This window comes from Mobula hypostoma, chromosome 21 (assembly GCF_963921235.1).
Source record: "Mobula hypostoma chromosome 21, sMobHyp1.1, whole genome shotgun sequence".
Taxonomy (NCBI): domain Eukaryota; kingdom Metazoa; phylum Chordata; class Chondrichthyes; order Myliobatiformes; family Myliobatidae; genus Mobula; species Mobula hypostoma.
The window spans coordinates 61,872,297-61,893,495 of NC_086117.1; the positions used below are offsets into that span (position 1 = coordinate 61,872,297).

Consider the following 21,199-nt stretch of genomic DNA (forward strand, 5'->3'; position numbering starts at 1 on the left):
CGGAATTGTATTTCTCAAGGGGGTGTTAGGCTGAATGGTGTTGGGAGTACACTGTTGGCTGTTTGGAAATCAGAATTTCCCCACTGCTACTCATTTACTCTGTTAGAAGCGGAGAGTGGCCGTCCCACTCTGGTGTCCTCCTTGGATTGGAGAGTGACCGTCCCACTCCGGTATTCTCCTTGGAGTGGGGAGTGACCGTCCCACTCCGGTATTCTCCTTGGAGCGGGGAGTGACCGTCCCACTCCAGTATTCTCCTTGGAGCGGGGAGTGACTGTCCCACTCCGGTATTCTCCTTGGATTGGGGAGTGACCGTTCCACTCCAGTATTCTCCTTGGAGCGGGGAGTCACCGTCCCACTCCGGTATTCTCCTTGGAGCGGGGAGTGACCGTCCCACTCTGGTATTCTCCTTGGAGCGGGGAGTGACCGTCCCACTCTGGTGTCCTCCTTGGATTAGAGAGTGACCGTCCCACTCCGGTATTCTCCTTGGAGTGGGGAGTGACCGTCCCACTCCGGTATTCTCCTTGGAGCGGGGAGTGACCGTCCCACTCCGGTATTCTCCTTGGAGCGGGGAGTGACCGTCCCACTCCGGTATTCTCCTTGGAGCGGAGAGTGGCTATCGCACTGCAGTGTTCTCCCTCTCCAAACCAGATCTCTCCAGGGTTCTCTGGTGACGGGAGGTGATGGGAGTGGGAGTTCACTCAACCTCACTTGCCCCATCACTACAACCCCATGGACTCACTTTCAAGGACTCTATATCTCATGTTCTCAATAGTTAGGCCATTTGGCCCATCAAGTCTGCTCCGCTATTTCATCATGGCTGATCCATTTCCATCTCAGCCCCAACCTCCTGCCTCCCTCTTATCCTTTCATGTCCCGACTGATCAAAAATCTATTGACCTCTGCATTAAACATACCCAGTGACTTGGCCTCCACACCGTCTATGGCAACGAATTCCACAGATTCACCACTCTCTGGCTAAAGAAATTCCTTTTCATCTCTGTTCTAAATGGACGTCTCTCTATTCTGAGGCTGTGCCCTTTGGTCCAAGACTCTCCCACCATAGGAAACATCTTGTTCATCAACATTTGATAGGCTTCATTGCTATCACCCCTCATTCTTGGGAATTCCAATGGGTACAAGCCCAGAGCCAGCAAACGCTCCTGGTATGACAAGCCTTTCAATCCAGAATCACTTTTGTGAACCTCCTTTGAACCCTCTCCAACGTCAGCACATCCTTTCGAAGATGAGGGACCCAAAACTGCTAAAGTGAGGCATCACCAGTGCTTTAGAGAATAGAACATAGAAAACCAACAGCACAATACGGGCCCTTTGGCCCACAATGCTGTGCCGAACATGTACTTACCTTAGAAATGACCCAGGGTTACCCATAGCCCTCTATTTTTCAAAGCTCCCTGTGCCTATCCAGGAGTGCCTTAAAAGATCCTATCGTATCTGCCTCCAACACCATTGCCGGCAGCCCATTCCATGCACTCACCACTCTCTGCATAAAAAAAAAACTTACCTGGACATCTCCTCTGTACCTACTTTCAAGCACCTTAAAACTATGCCCTCTCATACTAGCCATTTCAGCCCTGGGAAAAAGCCTCTGACTATCCACACGATCAATGCCCCTCATTATCTTGTACACCTCTATCAGGTCACCTCCCATCCTTCGTCTCTCCAAGGAGAAAAGGCCAAGTTCACTCAACCTATTCTCATCAGGCATGCTCCCCAATCCAGGCAACATCCTTGTAAATCTCCTCTGCACCCTTTCGATGGTTTCCATGTCCTTCCTGTAGTGAGGCAACCAGAATTGAGCACAGTACTCCAAGTGGGGTCTAACCAGGGTCCTATATAGCTGCAACATTACCTCCCAGCTCTTAAACTCAATCCCACGATTGATGAAGGCCAATGCACCGTATGCCGCCTTAACCAGAGTCAACCTGCGTAGCTGCTTTGAGTGTCCTATGGACTTGGACACCAAGATCCCTCTGATCCTTCACATTGCCAAGAGTCTTACCATTAATGCTATATTCTGCCATCATATTTGACCTACCAAAATGAACCACCTCACACTTATCTGAGTCCATCTGCCACTTCTCAGCCCAGTTTTGCACCCTATCAATGTCCCGCTGTAACCTCTGACAGCCCCCACACTATCCACAACACCCCCAACCATTGTGTCATCAGCAAATCTACTAATCCATCCCTCCACTTCCTCATCCAGATCATTTATAAAAATCACAAAGAGTAGGGGTCCCAGAACAGATCCCTGAAGCACACCACTGGTCACCAACATCCATGCAGAATATGACCCATCTACAACCACTCTTTTCCTTCTGTGGGCAAGCCAATTCTGGATCCACAAAGCAAAGTCCCCTTGGATCCCATGCCTCCTTACTTTCTCAATAAGCCTTGCATGGGGTACCTTGTCAAATGCCTTGCTGAAATCCCTATACACTACATCTACTGCTCTTCCTTCATCAATGTGTTTAATCACATCCTCAAAAAAAATTCAGTCAGGCTCGAAAGGCACGACCTGCCTTTGACAAAGCCAAAGCCACGCTGACTATTCCTAATCATATTATGCCTCTCCAAATGTTCATAAATCCTGCCTCTCAGGATCTTCTCCATCAACTTCCCAACCACTGAAGTACAAACCATTTGTAAGACTCACTGGTCTATAACTTCCTGGGCTATCTCTACTTCCTTTTTTGAATAAGGGAACAACATCCGCAACCCTCCAATCCTCCGGAACCTCTCCTGTCCTCACTGATGATGCAAAGATCATCGCTAGAGGCTCAGCAATCTTCTCCCTCACTTCCTACAGTAGCCTGGGGTACATCCCGTCTAGTCCCGGAGACTTATCCAACTTGATGCTTTCCAAAAGCTCCAGCACATCCTTTTCCTTAATATTTACATGCTCAAGCTTTTCAGTCCACTGCAAGTCATCCCTGCAATCGCTACAATCCTTACAATTGCCAAGATCCTAAGTTTTTCCAGCCTCTCCTTGTAGCTAATACACTCCAGTGCAGGAAATGTCCTGGTGACCTTCTCCAAACCCCTCCACACCCTTGTTTGTGTACTGACCAGAACTGCACACAGTACTCCAAATATGACTTGGCAAAGTTTAACAGCTGCTGCATGATTTGCCAACTTTTCTACTCTATTTCTGACCGACTGAAGCATTCTTCCTGTGCTGAGTTGACCAGAACTGCACACAACATTATTTCAAAGCCTTCTTAAGCACCCTATTGACCTGTGTAGCCACTTTCAAGGAGCTCTGAACTTGGATCCCAAGATCTCTCTGCTCAGTAATACTGTTAAGGACCTTGCCCTTGCTCTGGTCTTGTCCACTGTCTCCTTGCAGTTGCCCTTCAAGGTGCACCACCTCCCATTTACCTCGGCTAAACTCCATCTGCCCATATCTGCAGCTGATCTATATCACACTGTATTCTTTGCCAGTCTTCTATACAACCCACAGCTCCACCGATCTTGGTATCATCTGCAAGTTTACTAACCCACCCATCTACATTTTCATCCAGGTCAATTATATACATCACAAACAACAGAGGTCCCAGCACAGATCCCTGCAGAACTCCACTAATTACAGACCTCCAGCTCGAATAAGTCCCTTTGACCACGACCATCTTCTGTGCACAAGCTAGTTCTGAAAACAACCAGTCTATTTGCCACAGACCCCAAGCATCCTAATCTTCTCAGGGACTTTGTCAAACACCTGACTAAAATCCATATTGACAAAATTCTCTGTCCTACCCTCATCAATCTCTCTTGTCACCTTATCAAAAAAAGTCAGTGTTGGTAGGACATGACTTGCCCTGCACAGAGCCATGCTGGCTCTCCCAAATTAGGCCATGGGTTTCAAAGTCCTCGTGTATCTGATTGCTAATACAGTACTGTGTAGAAATCCTAGGCACAAGTATGGCCGAAGACTTTCGCACAGTACTGTATTTGTCAACGTGGAGTGGAGAGTGAGTTTGTAAATCTGACAGGAGCAAAGACAAAATAATCTGCAGATGCTGGGGTCAAAGCAACACTCACAACATGCTGGAGGAACTCAGCAGGTCAGGCAGCATCTGTGGAAACGATCAGTCGACGTTTCGGGCCGGAACCCTTCGTCAGGACTGTAGATGGAAGGGGCAGAGGCCCTATAAAGAAGGTGGGGGGAGGGTGGGAAGGAGAAGGCTGGTAGGTTCCAGGTGAAATACCAGTAAGGGGAAAGATAAAGGGGTAGGGGAGGGGAAGCAGGGAGGTGCTAGGCAGGAAAGGTGAAAAAAGAATAGGGGAAAACACAATGGGTAGTAGAAGGAAGCGGAACCATGAGGGAGGTGATAGGCAGCTGGGGTGGGGGGCAGAGTGACATAGGGATAGGGAAAGGGAGGGAGAGGGAATTACCAGAAGTTGGAGAATTCTATGTTCATATCAAGGGGCTGGAGACAACCTAGATGGTATATGAGGTGTTGCTCCTCCAACCTGAGCTTAGCCTCATCATGGCAATGTATGGACATATCTGAATGGGAGTGGGAAGCAGAATTGAAGTGGGTGGCTACCGGGAGATCCTGTCTGTTCTGGCGGGAGGAGCGGAGGACAGGAGCAAAGGATGTGGGCATGGCGAGGGTGTAGCACTGTGAAAGGGGTGTGGGACAGGTGGCAGAGGAGGAGTGCCAGGAACAGGGGGTGGCAGCGTGGGTGCAGATTCACCCAGCCTTGTGACCCTGGGCAAGGTCATTTGATTCCAAACAATTGGTTTATATATCATTAAAGAATGTCTCTCTGCTTCCTGCTCCATCCCCTCTCCCTTCCCCTTTCCCCAACCATGATTCCCCTCTCCCTGCTCCACAATAGAGACCCAGATCAGAATCAGGTTTATCATCACTCACTTATGTCATTAATATTTTTGTGTGGCAGCAACACAGTGCAATATATACATTGACCCGAGTTTCATAAAACTACATTACCTCATGGCTCCTGAACTCGTATGCTAATTCTCATTTCATTCACCCCACATTCCTCCACCTCCTTAGAGATCAATGTTCCCTTTATTTTTTTATATAGCTGCGCAGACCAACCATTGCTCTGAGCAGGAAATTTTTACATGGCCTGAAAGCTTTAAATTTTCTTTTTTGTTATATGGCATTTTCTAAGTTTTTTATTAGGTTATGATTTTTTTAAAAGATTACTTAACAAAAAAAAGTCAGAATATAATATTTTTCACATTAAACAAACACAAACCATAACTCAGAACACAGGTAAACAAAGTCAGACAGTCAAAACTAACTAACAGGTACAATGGCAAAAGTAAAATGTTTTGACTAGACAGTGTTGTCATTCAGCAGGCTGGAGGTTCATTAACAATGAGCTATTGACTTCCATTCTGTGTTTATTGGTTACAATTTGTAACAGTGTTGTAACTGAAAACACTGACAGTGTTACTTAAGCACACACAAACTCTCTCTGTCCACCAGCAGCCCATCTCTGTCCTGTCTCTCTCTCCACCCCCCCCCCCCCCGCCGTTCTGTCCCTGTCTCCCTCTCGTGCAGGAAACGCTGTCAGTGAGTATTTGCCAGAGTACAAGGTGCAGCAGCGTATGAACCAGGGCAAACATGTTTACAGGAACAAGCTGTTAATAAATATAATAAACAGAGAACTCGGAGCAACAGCAGCTTGCTTCTAAAGCACAGAAGGTTACGGGTGTTACTCACATTAAGCCAAGAGGGGTGTTGCTGTAGACTTGACCAACTACGGAGTATCTTCAAGGTGTCAGTGAGGGAGTTTCCTAGGTAACTGAAGTACAGCAGGCAGTGATGGAACTGGCTGCAGTTTGTAAATTTTGGCACCATATAAACTCCAGCGACTTTTGGTGGAAGTATGGACCTGCGGGGGTGTGGGTGGAGAGGGAATCACATTGAAACCTCTAATGTATGGGAACACCAATGACTTTGAATGGAAAATCCCACACAAGGTAGTGGATTCGGCCCAGTGAAGCCCTCCCAACCATTGAGCACGTCCACATGAAATGCTGTCGCAGGAAAGCAGCATCCAGCGTCAGCGATCACCAACTCCACGTCATGCTCCCTCTTGCAGCTGCCATCGGGTAGGAGGTACAGGAGCCTCAGGACTGGCACCACCATGTTCAGGAACAGTTACTACCCCTCAACCAAAAATTAAACAGTCGACATTTTGGGGCTGAGAATTCTGGCTTCTTCCTGCTTTTTTGCCAGTCCTGATGAAGCGTGTTATACTGGTTATTTCTCTCTATAGGCACTGTCTAACCTGCTGCTGAGTTCCTCCAGCATTTTGTGTGCGTTACTCTGGATTTCCTGCATCTGCAGAATCTCTTGTGTTTATAATTATGTGATTACAGGTACAAAGATAATGCCTTCTTGACCAGAATGTCTGGAATGTAGCAGTACTTACGATTTTGGCAGAGGCTCAGAAGCAGTTAGTGAGGTTAGTTTGTTTTACTGTGTGCAGTAGGTGTTGTCCAGAGAGCCAATAGAATCTTGTTTCCTCCTCTTATGTGCTGACTCATGCAACTCTGCAACTTCATTATCTCCCTGATCTCCGGGAGCGCAGAGAGCTCCCGAGCTTCACAGTTCATATAAAATCCCATTACGTCCAATTCCCTGTGGAAGGTTGTGATTCTGTTCAAAGTAAATTTATTATTAAAGTACACGTATGCCACCATATACAACCCCGAGATTCATTTTCTTGCAGGCATACTCAATATGCTTTCTCCTTCACTGCTTTCTCCATCGATAACTCCCATTAAAGTGACATCCATTTAATACACCGCATATTCCCATCAACTTCCCCCAGCATCCCCTCCCTACCAGATTCTACCAGTCCTGATGAAGGGTCTCAGTCTGAAACGTTGACTCTTTATTCCTCTCCATGGATGCTGCCTGACCTGCTGATTTCCTCCAGCACTTTGTATGTGTTACTCTAAAGGTCCCACCTCTTCAAAGTTCAAAGTAAATCTATTATCAATGTAAATATATGTCACCAGATATAACCCTGAGATTCATTTTCTTGTGGGCATACTCAATAACTCTATAGAATAAAAACCATATGAGAATCAATGAAAGACCGCACCAACTTGGGTGTTCAGTCAGAGCGAGGAGACAGGAAACTGCAAATACAAAAAGAAGAATACAGAATAAATAAGCAATAAATATCAAGAACTTGAGATGAAGAGTCCTTGGAAGTGTGTCCATTAGTTATGGGAACATTTCAATGAGGCAGCAAGTGAAGTTGAGTCAAGTTATCCCCTTGGCTTCAAGAGCCTGATGGCTGAGGGGTGGTAACAGTTCTTGAAGCTGGTGGTGTGGGCCCTGAGGCTCTTGTATGTTCTTCGCGATGGCGGCAGCGAGAAGAGGGCATGACCTGTGTGGTAGGGTCCCTGATGGTGGATGCTGCTTTCCTGCAATAACGCTTCATGTAGATGTGCTCAGTGATGGGGAGAGCTTTACCCTGGGCCGTATCCACTACTCTTTGTAGGATTTTCCGTTCAAGAGCATTGGTGTTTCCATACCAGCCGGTCAGTGTACTCTCCACCATATACCTATAGAAGTTTGTCTGATTTTTTGATGTCATGCCAAATCTTCACAAACTCCTAAGAAAGTAGAGGCACTGCCGTGCTTTCTTCATAATTGCACTTGCATGTTGGGCCCAGGACAGATCCTCCAAAATGACAGCAATGAGAAATTTAAAGTTGCTGACCCTTTCCATCTCTGGTCTTCTGAAGTCTGGCTCATGGATCATAAGACATAGGAACAAAATTAGATCATTTAGCTCATCGAGTCTGTTGCGCCATTCCAACATGGCTGATCCTGGATCCTACTCAACCCCACACACCTGCCTTCTCACCATATCCTTTGATGCCCTGACTGATCGGGAAAAGATGAACTTCTGCCTTAAATATACGCACGAACTTGGCCTCCACAGCAGTCTGTGCAGACCATTCCACAGATTCACCACTGTTTGGCAAAAAAAATTCCTCCTTACCTCTGTTCTAAAGGGTTGCCCCTCAATTCTGAGGCTGTGCCCTCTAGTTCTGGATGCCCCATCACAGGAGACATCCTCTCCACATTCACCCTATCTGGTCCTTGCAACGTTCGGTAGATTAGTTTATATTTTACTGTCGCTAAACAATTGATACTAGAATGTACAATCATCACAGCGATATTTGATTCTGCGCTTTCTGCTCCCTGGATTACAAATATTAAATATTAAAAATAGTAACAATTAGTGAATATTGAAAATTTAAATAATAAATCATAAATAGAAAATAGAAAAATGGAAAGTAAGGTAGTGCAAAAAAACCAAGAGGCAGGTCCGGATATTTGGAGGGTACGGCCCAGATCCGGGTCAGGATCCGTTCAGCAGTCTTATCACAGTTGGAAAGAAGCTGTTCCCAAATCTGGCCGTACGAGTCTTCAATGAGATTTCAATGAGATCCCACCCCCCCCCGACCCCTTGCATTCTTCTAAATTCTAGTGAGTACACCTCAAAACTGCCAAACGCCCCTCATATGTTAACCCTTTCATTCCTAGAATCATTCTCATGAACCTCCTCTGGACTCTCTCCAATGACAACACATCCCCTTTGAAATATGGGGCCCAAAACTGTTGACAATACTCGAAGTGTGACCTGACTAGTGTCTTACAAAGACTCAGCATTATCTCCTTGCTTTTATATTCTATTCCTCTTGAAATAAATGCCAATGTTGCTTTGCCGCCTTTACCACAAACTCAACCTGTAAATTAAGCTTCTGGGGATCTTGCATGAAGACTCCTCTGTCCCTCTGCACCTCTGATATTTGAATCTTCTCCAAATTTAGGTAACAGTCCACGCTATTGTTCCTTTTACCAAAATGCATTATCATACATTTCCCAACACACTATTCTGTCTGCCACTTTTTTAACCCATTTTAACTCATGAGGTTGTATAAGGCATTGGTGAGGCTGAATTTGGAGTATTGTGTTCAGTTTTGGTCACCAAATTACAGGAAGGATATAAATAAGGTTGAAAGAGTGCAGAGAAGGTTTACAAGGATGTTGCCGGGACTTGAGAAACTCAGTTACAGAGAAAGGTTGAATAGGTTAGGACTTTATTCCCTGGAGCGTAGAAGAATGAGGGGAGATTTGATAGAGGTATATAAAATTATGATGGGTATAGATAGAGTGAATGCAAGCAGGCTTTTTCCACTGAGGCAAGGGGAGAAAAAAACCAGAGGACATGGGTTAAGGGTGAAGGGGGAAAAGTTTAAAGGGAACATTAGGGGGGGTTTCTTCACACAGAGAGTGGTGGGAGTATGGAATGAGCTGCCAGACGAGGTGGTAAATGTGGGTTCTTTTTTAACATTTAAGAATAAATTGGAGAGATACATGGATGGGAGGTGTATGGAGGGATATGGTCCGTGTGCAGGTCAGTGGGACTAGGCAGAAAATGGTTCGGCACAGCCAAGAAGGGCCAAAGGGCCTGTTTCTGTGCTGTAGTTTCTATGGTTCTATGGTTCTTCCAATCACATTGGTTCCACAGCACTCCCTACGCCTCCACCTATCTTAGTATCATTCGTAAACTTTGTCACAAAGCCATCAATTTCATTATCCAAATCATTGACAAAGAATGTGAAAGATAGCAGTCCCAATACTGACCCCTGAGGAACACCACTGGTCACTGGCAGCCAACCAGAAAAGGCCCCTTTTATTCCCACTCGCTGCCTCCTGACTGTCAGCCACTCCTCTAGCCATGCCAGTATCTTTCCTGTACGCCGCAGGATTGTATCTTGTTAAGCAGCCTCATGTGTGGCAGCTTATCAAATGCCTTCTGAAAATCCAAGTAAATGACATTCATTGCCTCTCCTTTGTCCACCCTGCTTGTTACTTCCTCAAAGAACTCTTATAGATTTGCCAGGCAAGATTTCCCTTTACAGAAGCCGTGCTGACTTTGTCTTATCTTATCATTAGTTTCAAAGTACCCTGAAACCTCATCCTTAATTATAGACTCCAATATTTTCCCAACCACTGAAGTTAGGCGAACCGGTCTATAATTTCCCACCATTTGCCTTCCTCCCTTCTTAAAGAGTGGAGAGACATTTGCAATTTTTGAGTCCCCCGGGACCATGTCAGAATCAAATGATTCTTGAAAAAGTTCATGACCAATACATCCGTTATCTCTTCAGCAACCTCTCTCAGGACTCTGGGATGTAGTCCATCTAGCCTAGGTGACTTATCCACCTTGACCTTTGAGCTTGCATAGCATTTTTTCCTTTGTAATAGCAATGGCACTTGCTTCCACTCCCCGATACTCATGGACCTCTGGCACACTGCTAGAGTCTTCTACAGTGAAGACAGATGCAAAGTACCCATTAAGTTCATCTGCCATTTCTTTGTCCCCCATTACTACCTCACCAGCATCATTTCCCAGTGGTCCAATATCAACGCTCACCTCCCTTTTACTCTTTAAATAACTGGAAAAATCTTTTGGTATCCTGCTTTATATCACTGGCTAGTCTGTCCTCAAATTTCATCTTTTCCTTCCCACTCACTTTTGCAATCTTATATGCCCTTTCCTTGCCTTTTATGCAATCCTTAACTTCCTTTTTCAGCCACAGTTGCCTACCCCTGCCATTTGAGAACTACTTCCTCTGTGGGACATACCTATCCTGTGCCTTGTGAACTATTCTCAAGAAACTTCAGCCATCTCTGCTCTGTCATCATCCCCGCCAGTATCCTGCTCCAATCCACCTGGGTAAACTCCTCTCTCATGCCTCTGTAATTCCCCATTGTGATACTGATACATATTACTTGTGGTTCTCCCTCTCAAATTGCAGTATGAATTCAACCATATTATGATCACTGCCTCTTAAGGGTTCCTTTACGTTAAGCTCCCTCATAAGATCTGGGTTAGTACACAACACCCAATCTAAGGCAGCCTTTCCCCGAGTAAGCCTCAGCATAAGCTGCTTTAAAGAGCCAGCTTGCAGGCATTCAACAAATTCCCTCTCTTACGATCCGACACCAACTTGATTTTCCTAACCCCCTCGCACATTGAAGTCCCCCATTACAATTGTGTCATTACCCTTATTACACACCTTTTCCAGCTCCCTTTACAATCTCAACCCCACATCTTGGCTACTATTTGGAGGCCTATATATGATTCCCATATTGTTTTTTTCACCCTTGCATCTTCTTAAATCCATCAGTTGTATTATGTACTCTGGTCCCTGGGTATGTTTCTGCATCACCCTGATTCAGCAGAGGGAACCTCACCCACCAAGCTAACTGCTCCTCAATTAAACCTCACCATGGTGAATGAATTTCAGTGCTCCTGACCATTGGTCACCCAACATATCCATCATCTGGATCCCGCCAACCCTGCAACCAATCAGAAAACAAGTAGATTTTCAATTATCCCATTGGTTGATTCTTTGCCTGTAATGAAACAAATAAATGATCCTGCCGTCCCTCTCACAACATCTTTATTTACTGAGTTGATACAACGTGGAACAGGCCCTTCCAGCCCTTCGAGTCTCGTCACCCCGCAATCCCCCGATCACAGGACAGTCTACAATGACTAATGAACCTAACAACCGATGCAGAAACTGGAGCACCCAGAGAAAACCCAGGCGGTCACAGGGAGAAAGTACAAACTCCTTATAGACAGCGGTCGGAATTGAACCCAGGTCACTGGTACTGTACACCACTACTCTACCGTGCTGCCCCAATGTGAGTTGGGGTCCAATGCCACCCAGTAATTTCCCTGACAAACCCTATTAACCCCAACCTAATCCTGAGGCAGTTTGCAATGACCTGTTAACCTACCCAGTGCATCCTTGGACAGTGGGATGAAAATAGAGCACCTGAGAGAAGCCCACACATTCCATTGTGAGGACGTACAGACGGAGCCAGATGCAGCTCCGAACTCCGGAGCACTCCAAGCTGTAATAGTGTTGTGTAAACCGCTATGCTACCAACCCATTAAAGAATGAATAAAGGACCGATTTTCATTTCCTAATGATTTTACAGCCTTGCCCAACCTTGACTTGGATCCTGTACCGAGGGAGTCTTGTACACATCTTATGTGGCTGTTGAAAGGGCAAAATTGCAGTCAACAGGATGAGTTGTAGCGTAAAAAGATGGACAAAATCAAAGAGGGTGAATGCAGGACTGAAGGTATTGTATATGATCGTGTGCAGTATACGGAATAAGGTAGATGAACTTGCAGCACAGTTGCAGATTGGCAGGTATGATGTAAGCATCACTGAATCACGGCTGAAAGACCATAGCTGGGAGATTGATGTCCAAGGATACACATTGTTTCAAAAGGACAGGCAGGAAGGCAGAGGGGGTGGTGTTGCTTTGTTGGTTAAAAAATGAAATCAAACCATTAGAAAGAGGTGACGTAGGGTTGAGATATGTTGAATCATTGTGGATAGAGCTAAGGAACTACAAGGGTAAAAACTCCCTAATGGGAGTTAAACATAAAGAATAGTAAAGATGTAGCCTACAGATTACAACAGGATATAAAAATTACAACGGGGGATAAAAATTACATGCCAAACGTGATGGGGGATTTCAGTATGCAGGTAGATTGGGAAAATCAGGTTGGTGCTGGATTCCAAGAGGGGGAATTTCTAGAGTGCCTATGAGGTGGCTTTTTAGAGCAGCTCATGGTTGAGCCCAGGAGGGGATCAGCTTTTCTAAATTGTGTGTTGTCAATGAACTAGAGACCTTACAGTAAAAGACCCTTGGGGGAAAGTGATGATAATATGATCAAATTCACCCTGAAATCTGAGAATGAGAAGCTAAAGTCAGATGTGTCAGTGTTACAGTGGAGTAAAGGGAATTCAGCGGCATGAGAGAGGAGTTGGCCAGAATTGACTGGAAAAGAACATTGGCAGAGATGACGGCAGAGCAGCAATGGTTGGAATTTCTGGAAGCAATTCGAAAGACACAGAATATTTACATCTCAAAGAGGAACAAGTGTTCTAAAGGAAAGATGACACAACCGTAGCTAACAAGAGAAGTCAAAGCCAATGTAAAAGTCAAAAAGAAGGCATCTAATAGAGCAAGAACGAGTGGGAAGTTAGAGGCTTTTAAAAACCAACAGAAAGCAACTAAAAAGTGATTAAGAAGGTAAAAATGGAATACGAAAGTAAGCTAGCTAATAATATTGAAGAGATAACAAAAATTTCTTCAGATACATAAAGAGAGGTGAGACTGGGTATCGGACCACTGGAAAAGGATGTTGGTGATGGGCGGGAGGGGAGAACAAAATGGCAGATGAACTGAATAAGCATTTTTTAAAATCCATCTTCACTGTGGAAGACACTAGCAGTAAGTTGGAAGTTCCAGGTGTCAGGGGTCATGAAGTCTCTGAAGTTACCATTACTAGGGAGAAGGTTCTTGGGTTACTGAAATGTCCAAAGGTAGATAAGGCACCTGGACCAGATGGTGTACACTCCAGGGTTCTGAAAGACGTGGTTAAAGAGATTGTGGAGACATTAGTAATGATCTTCAAGAATCAATAGATTATGGAATGGTTCCAGAAGACTGGAACATTGCAAATGTCACTCCACACTTCCAAATGGGAGAAAGGCAGAAGAAATGAAACTATAGGCCAGTTAGTCTGACCTCAGTGGTTGAGAAGATGTTGGAGTTGATTAAGGACGAGGTCTTGAGGTACTTGGAGGTACATGATAAAATAGGTCATAGTCAGCATGGTTTCCTCAAGGAGAAACCTTGCCTGACAAATCTGATGGAATTCTTTGTTGAAATAGCAAGCAGGACAGACAAAGGAGAATTGGTTGATGTTATGAAATTGAATTTTCAGAAGGCCTTTGACAAGGTGCCACACACGAGGCTGATTAACAAGCAATGAGCCCATGGTATTACAGGAAAGATTCTAGCAGCGATAAAGCAGTGGCTGATAGGCAGGAGTTAGAGCAGGAATAGAGGGAACCTTTTCTGGTTGGCTGCTTATCACTAGTGGTGCTACACAGGGGTTTGTGTTGGGACCGATACTTTTACATTCTCTGTCGATATGGATGATGGAATTGACGGGTATGTTGCAAAGGTTGTACACGATATGAAGATGGGTGGAGCGTTGTGCTAACCACTACACTACCGTGTGATGGGAATTGAACCCAGGTCACTGGTACTGTAAAGCGTTGTGCTAACCACTACACTACCGTGTGATGGGAATTGAACCTGGGTCACTGGTACTGTAAAGTGTTGTGCTGACCACTACACTACCGTGTGATGGGATTTGAACCCGGGTCACTGGTACTGTAAAGCGTTGTGCTAACCACTACACTACCGTGCGATGGGAATTGAACCCGGGTCACTGGTACTGTAAAGTGTTGTGCTGACCACTACACTAAAGTGCAATGGGAATTGAACCCGGGTCACTGGTACTGTAAAACGTGCTAACCACTACACTACCGTGTGATGGGAATTGAACCCGGGTCACTGGTACTGTAAAACGTGCTAACCACTACACTACCGTGTGATGGGAATTGAACCCAGGTCACTGGTACTGTAAAGCGTTGTGCTGACCACTACACTATCGTGCGATGGGAATTGAACCCAGGTCACTGGTACTGTAAAGCGTTGTGCTGACCACTACACTATCGTGTGATGGGAATTGAACCCAGGTCACTGGTACTGTAAAGCGTTGTGCTGACCACTACACTACCGTGTGATGGACATCTCTCACTCCCGTTAAACTCACCAGATCCACTGGACAATTTATTATGCTACGGTATAATGTAAAATAAAGATATAACCCCTGTTAATTAAACCCAAAGATGTAATGTTGGAAAGTTCCATCTGTGGAGGGATGAAAATGAAGTTTACCGAATTTCTTTTTTTAAGGGGGGGGTGAATTATGTGTGAATGAGGCATAGCTGACGCAGCAAGCTATTAGAAACGAAACGTATACACTTTTAAGAGTGGAATTGGTAGAGAATATCTCTACCCTACGTACCTGAAAACCTCAGGGTGAAAGCCCTGGAGGGGAGAAGATAGTGATAAAAGATCTATTGAAGCTACGGCTTTAACAAGACGATGTATATCGGCAGAGACGAGTGTCCAAGGTCTACCGTGTAACCAGGAATTAGTTCCGTTAAATCACACCAAGGGACTTGGTAAGTCATTTTGGATAAGTTTTGTGAATCGACCATCCAACAAAACAAGAAACAAGATGGTGAGACCCCCAAGATTGTAGAACTGGCGCCGGAAGGAAATGTTTAATGACGTAGAGGATTTAATATGGTTGGATGTACAAGTTTATGTTCATTTGAAGATTTGAATTTGAGTTTCTTTAAGAACTGATTAGTTTTACAAAGACTGGTAAGTTATTGTGACAAGCTACCAAAGATCATGACAAGCTTGTTTTTACCATAAAACCAGGACGAACCAAAAGGGTCAGGCCAGTTACACTCACAGATCTCGATTTTTGCAGATGACATAGTCCTGTTTTCTGACCAGATGGAGGAAGCGCAGCAGCTACTGACAAAAGTGGAAATTGAGTGCAATAAAGTTGGACTTCACCTAAACGCTAAAAAGACAGAGTACATGGCGCTTAACTGCGATGAGGGTACTCTCAAGACCGTAAAGAATGATACCATTAAGAAAGTCTTTGACTACAAGTACCTCGGGCCAAGAATGATGAGTTCAGAGAAGGATATAAAGATACAGAAGGCGCTGGCGTGGAGGGCTATGAACGACATGAAGGAAAGCTGGAAGTTGAACCTGACCAGAGGGTTTAAAAAGAGGATTATTATAGCAGTCATAGAGTCTATTCTCATGTACGGATGCGAGACATGGACACTCAGCAAGACTATGCGAAAGTCTCTAGATGGTTGCTATACACGAATGCTCCAGATGGCTCATGACGTGAGTTGGCAACAGCACATGACGAACGTCGAGCTCTATGACGACCTACCGATGCTCACCACTAAAATCGAGGCGAGAAGACTGCAACTAGCGGGGCACTGTCTACGCCACCCCGAGCTACCTGCCAGCCTAGTCATCATATGGGAGCCCAAGCACGGGAGGATGAACCCTGGGCGCCCTCCCAAGACTATGGTCAACATGCTCCTAGAAGACAGTGGCGTGGCTGATGTAGATGAACTGAACACACTGATGAGGGAGAGGGAGAAGTGGAGAGTCCGTCATCGTGCCCGATGCCAGCCCCCTAGGCTTGAGTCGACGTAGTAGTAGTAGGTAAGTTATTGAATGAGATGTACTTTGTTTAAAAGTTGTGGTTGGGAAATTGTCATGAAAGGAGTTAAGCTGTATAGATATAATATTTGAATTTGTAGACATACTGACTGGAACTGAAACTGAAGTTAACCATAATACTTAACAATAGGGATTCAATTAGTTTCTAATTAACTAGGTGTAAATAAAAAGGAAAGGTTAGTCTGTAAACCTTTAAATAGGGCATAACACTAATCTAATTATAGAGAAATTGGAGTAATAAAAGTTACTCTCATGAATGTCACTGAATCGAGCTAAACGGGAATTTATTTTTGTTTGATATCTGAGATTTGGAATCTAAACAGAATGTTGGAATTTTGATTTGTTCTTATTCATGTATATCTTTTTTTTATATAAACAAGACTTGCTTACAGAAGTGTGTGTTTCTATTTACTGACTCCTTCTGATGGCCCACTAACACCTAGTGTAGTACTATGTCATTTGATTTTCTCAAAGAGTGTGGTGACCAGTCACACCAGATAAAACAAGCACTACACTACACTGGTGTTACATAAAACTGTGTTCAAGAAGGTACAGAGAGGGAGGACAGTTACATGACCAGACAGGGAATGGGTGGGTATGGACCACGGGCAGTTTAAATTAGTGTCATGGTCAGCACAGACACAGTGGGCAGAAGGGCCTTTTCCTGTGCTGTACTGTTCTCAAGTCAAGTTGCATTTATTGAGACGTGCACCAGTGCGGGGAGGTACGGGGACCTTGGAAATCTTCTTTACAACAACAGGTTCAGGCAACATGTAGATATAAATTATAAATTAATTATAATTATCGCAATAATAATTGAAGCTAAGTATAATATTTGTATTATTAAATATAAATTATACATTAATAGTTATAAATATATTAGGGAGGCACAGTAGGGTAGTGGTTAGCACAACGCTTTACAGTATTGCAGCCCGGGTTCAATTCCTGCTGCTGTCGTAAGGAGTTTGTACGTTCTCCCCGTGACCATGTGGGTTTCCTCCAGGTACTCTAGTTTCCTCCCACAGTCCAAAGATGTACCAGTTGATAGCTTAATTGATCACTATAAATTGTCCTGTGATTATGCTAGGATTAAATTGGGGGTTGCTAGGCAGCACAGCCCGAATAACCAGAAGGGTCTGTTCTGCACTTTATCTCAATGAATTGAGTCAATAAATCAATCAATAGCTAATAGCTAATTAAGTAGCTACTTCTCTGCAGCCATTTGGGTTTCTAAACTTGCCAGTAAAACCCAGTACAGTATGCAACACTGCCCACTTGATCACCCCGCAATAGAAAGGACATTCTTCTAATTGTGTACTTTCTTGTAGAAGGGATGGCACGGACTGATGGTGATTAGCGTAATGCTGTTGCAGTGCCAACTGCTGCCTGGACGGAGTTTTTGCCTTCTCCCCGTGACTGCGTGGTCATTGCTCTGTGCTCTGGCTCCCTCCCACAGTCGCGAGGGAGATGAATGGGTTAGTAGGTTAACTCATCAAATGGCTGTAGTTGGGCAGAGCCAGCTCTTGAGGTGGAAGGGCTTAGTACCGTGTTGTATCTCTAAATAAATTAAAAATAAAGCACTGTGAATGCTCCTGGGCTGATCCCACAGTCCTGTGGGCACATATATATAGAGCTCAGGTGCCCACAGCTTTTGCACAGTACTGTATTTGTCAAGGTGGAGCGGAGAGCAGCTTAATGGTGAGGAGGCAGCACCGCAGGAGGGGTGGGGGACAGGTGGCAGAGGAGGAGTGCCAGTGGTGGGGATGGTGCGTGTGCAGACGCACCCAGCCCTGAGACACCAGGCAAGGTCATTTGATTCCAAACAATCAGTTTATTGATCATTACAGAATGTCTCTCTGGTGCTTCCCGCTCCTTCCCCTCTCCCTTCCCCTTTTCCCAACCATGATTCCCCGCTCCCTGCCCCCTTCCCACTCTCAGTCCACAATAGAGACCCAGATCAGAATCAGGTTTGTCATGAAATTTGCTTTTTTTTTGTGTGACAGCAGTACAGGGCAATGCATAAAATTGCTACAGTACTGTGGCAAAGTTTCGAGCACCTGAGCTGTACGTGGGTGCCTATTTGCACAGGACTGTATGAGCCTGTGATGCTGCCGCAAGTAAACTTTTCATTGCTCCGACGCACATGTGTACTTATGCAGATGATGATAAACTTGACTTTGACTTGGAATTACACCAGACAGTGAAGAGAGAAAAAGTCTGTAGGGGAGGGGGGAGAAAACGAAGACAGCTTCAGTGCAAGAGATGGTGTGTCGTGTTCTGTTGCTGAGGTAATGTAAGTATTGTGTAGGTCGGTTGTCGGTTCAGGAACCTAATGTAATAGGAAAGAAGCTGTTCTCTAACTGCAGGAGCACCTGTTACAACAGCAGTGGGAAATGAACCCCTGTCACTGGCAATGTGCTAATGCCTTACGTTATGTGTCGTCCTACATAATGTCCACACAGATGTAGCCAGATGCTGCTTTTTATGTTATTATCACCTGGTACTCGATATATGAACCCATAATTTCTTACATTTCTGCCTTTTTAAAAAAACTCAATCATGTCTGTAGGTGGTGCATTATCTTTTTTACTTGCCATTCCTTGCTGTGCTTTATCAGGCCGGTAGCTGTCTCCGGTTCATTTGTAAAAATACCTCGTTGCTGCTGCTATATTTCGCAGCTTTAAAACATTAAACTAATTCAAAGGAAGACCCAGAGTGAATTGTCAGCCTAACCTGCGCGTATCGCATGGTAGCATGATAACATGTGTAATTCACATATTTATACATGTAATAAGTTATTTAAATGAACAAGAATTCTTAATCTGTACACATGCACACTCAAATGTTACTGAAATGTTAAATACACGGCAGCATCCAGTAGCGGTAAGCCTAGTCTAGCACCAACAAATCCCAGTGCGGCTGGATTGTTGGAGTTAAAAAAAAAAATTCCAGCTTTTTGTCATATGCATTAAAACATGCAGTGAAATGCATCATTTGTGCCAATGGCCAACACCGGCTGAGAATGAGCTGGGGGCTGCCCACAAGTGTCACCACACTCTGGCACCAACATAGCACGCCTACACTTACTAATTTTAACGGGTGTGTTTTGGACTGTGGGGGAGAGTGGAGGAAACCCATGCAGTCACAAAGAGAACAGAGAACCTTCTTAAAGACAGCAGAGTGAAATGCTCCCCTGTTGCTGGTGCTGCAGGGCGTTACCCTAACCTCTACACTATGTTCCTACAGATCAATGGTGCTTTGAGGTATTCAAAGTACAGTAAAACAAACAGAAAGCAGAATGAAATGTTACAGTTACAGAGAATGCACAGTGCAGGCAGACAATAGGTGCAAGGTCATAATGAGGTCCTGATCATACTTGTAAACTCCTCCACCAAAGGAGATGTAAGGAGCTCCTTCCTTCTGCGAGCCTGCCGGTCACCCATGGGCAAGGGGCAGCACCAGTTTAGCCCCCTCCCTCCCTCCCCGACTGGATCGGGGTCACGTGAAGCCATGGGAGCAGATGGTTGATGGTCGTACGAGCAGCTGGTGCATATCACAAGTCCTGGTTGTGTGACCACTGGCACCAGGCAGACAATCTCAGAAGAGTATTGGTAATGGCTGGGTCACCTGTCTTATAAAGACACTGCCCAGAAGAAGGCAATGGCAAACCAGTTCTGTAGAAAAATTTGCCAAAAACAATGATGTTCATGGAAAGTCCATGAGCTCCCACATCATACGACACGGCACAAAATGATGATGATGAATGTATGAGGAGCATTTGATGGCTCTGGGCTTTTAGAAGAATGGGGAGGGAATCTCGTTGAAACATATCAAATTTTGAAAGGCCCGGATAGAGTGGACATGGAAAAAATATTTCCAATAGTAGCAGAGTCCAGGACCAGAGGCGCAGTCTCAGAATACAGGAAGTCCTTTTGGAATGGAGATGAGGAATTTCCTTGCCCAGGGAGTGGTGAATCTGTGTAATTCTTTGCCACAGGCCAAGTCATTGGGAATATTTAAAGCAGATGTTGATAGGTTCTTAATTAATCAGGGTGTTATAGTTTATGGGGAGAAGGCAGGAAAATAGGGACGAAGGATAGTAAATCTGCCATGATGGAATGGCGGAGCAGAGGGGCTGAATGGATTAATTCTGCTGCTATGCCTTGTGTCTTGTGCAGGTGGGATTGCAGGAGGCATCGAGATCTGCATCACCTTCCCCACGGAGTACGTGAAGACGCAGCTGCAGCTGGACGAGAGGGCAAACCCGCCCCGCTACAAGGGCATCGGTAAGGATTCCGCTGGTCTTCGGCACATTTGACGGACACCTCTTCTCACCGGAGATGCTGGAGGAGCTCAGCAGCATCTGTGGTGGGGGGAATAGACAGTTTCGACAATTGATTCTGGTTGAGACCCTTCGTCGGCACAGGAAGAACAGAGGGGAGAGAGCCAGTGCAAGGGTGTGAGGGGTAGGAATGGAGAAAGAGATGGCAGGCGATGGGTGGATCAGGTAAGGAGAAGTGATTTGTAGATAGACCTCCCCCCCCCCATCTGGTCTCACTCATCACCTCCCAACTTCTTACTTCATCTCCCCCTCACCTGGTCTCACCCATCACCTCCCAACTTCTTACTTCATCTCCCCCTCACCTGGTCTCATCCATCACCTCCCAACTTCTTACTTCATCTCCCCCTCACCTGGTCTCATCCATCACCTCCCAACTTCTTACTTCACCCCCCTCACCTGGTCTCATCCATCACCTCCCAACTTCTTACTTCATCTCCCCCTCACCTGGTCTCACCTATCACCTCCCAGCTTCATACTTCACCCCCTCACCTGGTCTCACCCATCACCTCCCAACTTCTTACTTCATCTCCCCTTCACCCACCCACAGGGTCTCATCTATCACCTTCTTGCTTGATCTTCTCCT

The 21,199-nt window shown here is 45.2% G+C and overlaps 1 protein-coding gene across 1 annotated transcript in view; it reads left to right on the forward strand.

Annotated features, from left to right (window-relative positions):
- LOC134360062 (tricarboxylate transport protein B, mitochondrial) overlaps nt 1-21,199 on the forward strand; it is a 93,483-nt gene that overhangs the window by 30,620 nt on the left and 41,664 nt on the right. The window contains exon 2 of the mRNA XM_063074137.1: nt 20,453-20,560. Within this exon, the coding sequence (XP_062930207.1) occupies nt 20,453-20,560 (108 nt within the window). The remainder of the gene's footprint in view (nt 1-20,452; nt 20,561-21,199) is intronic.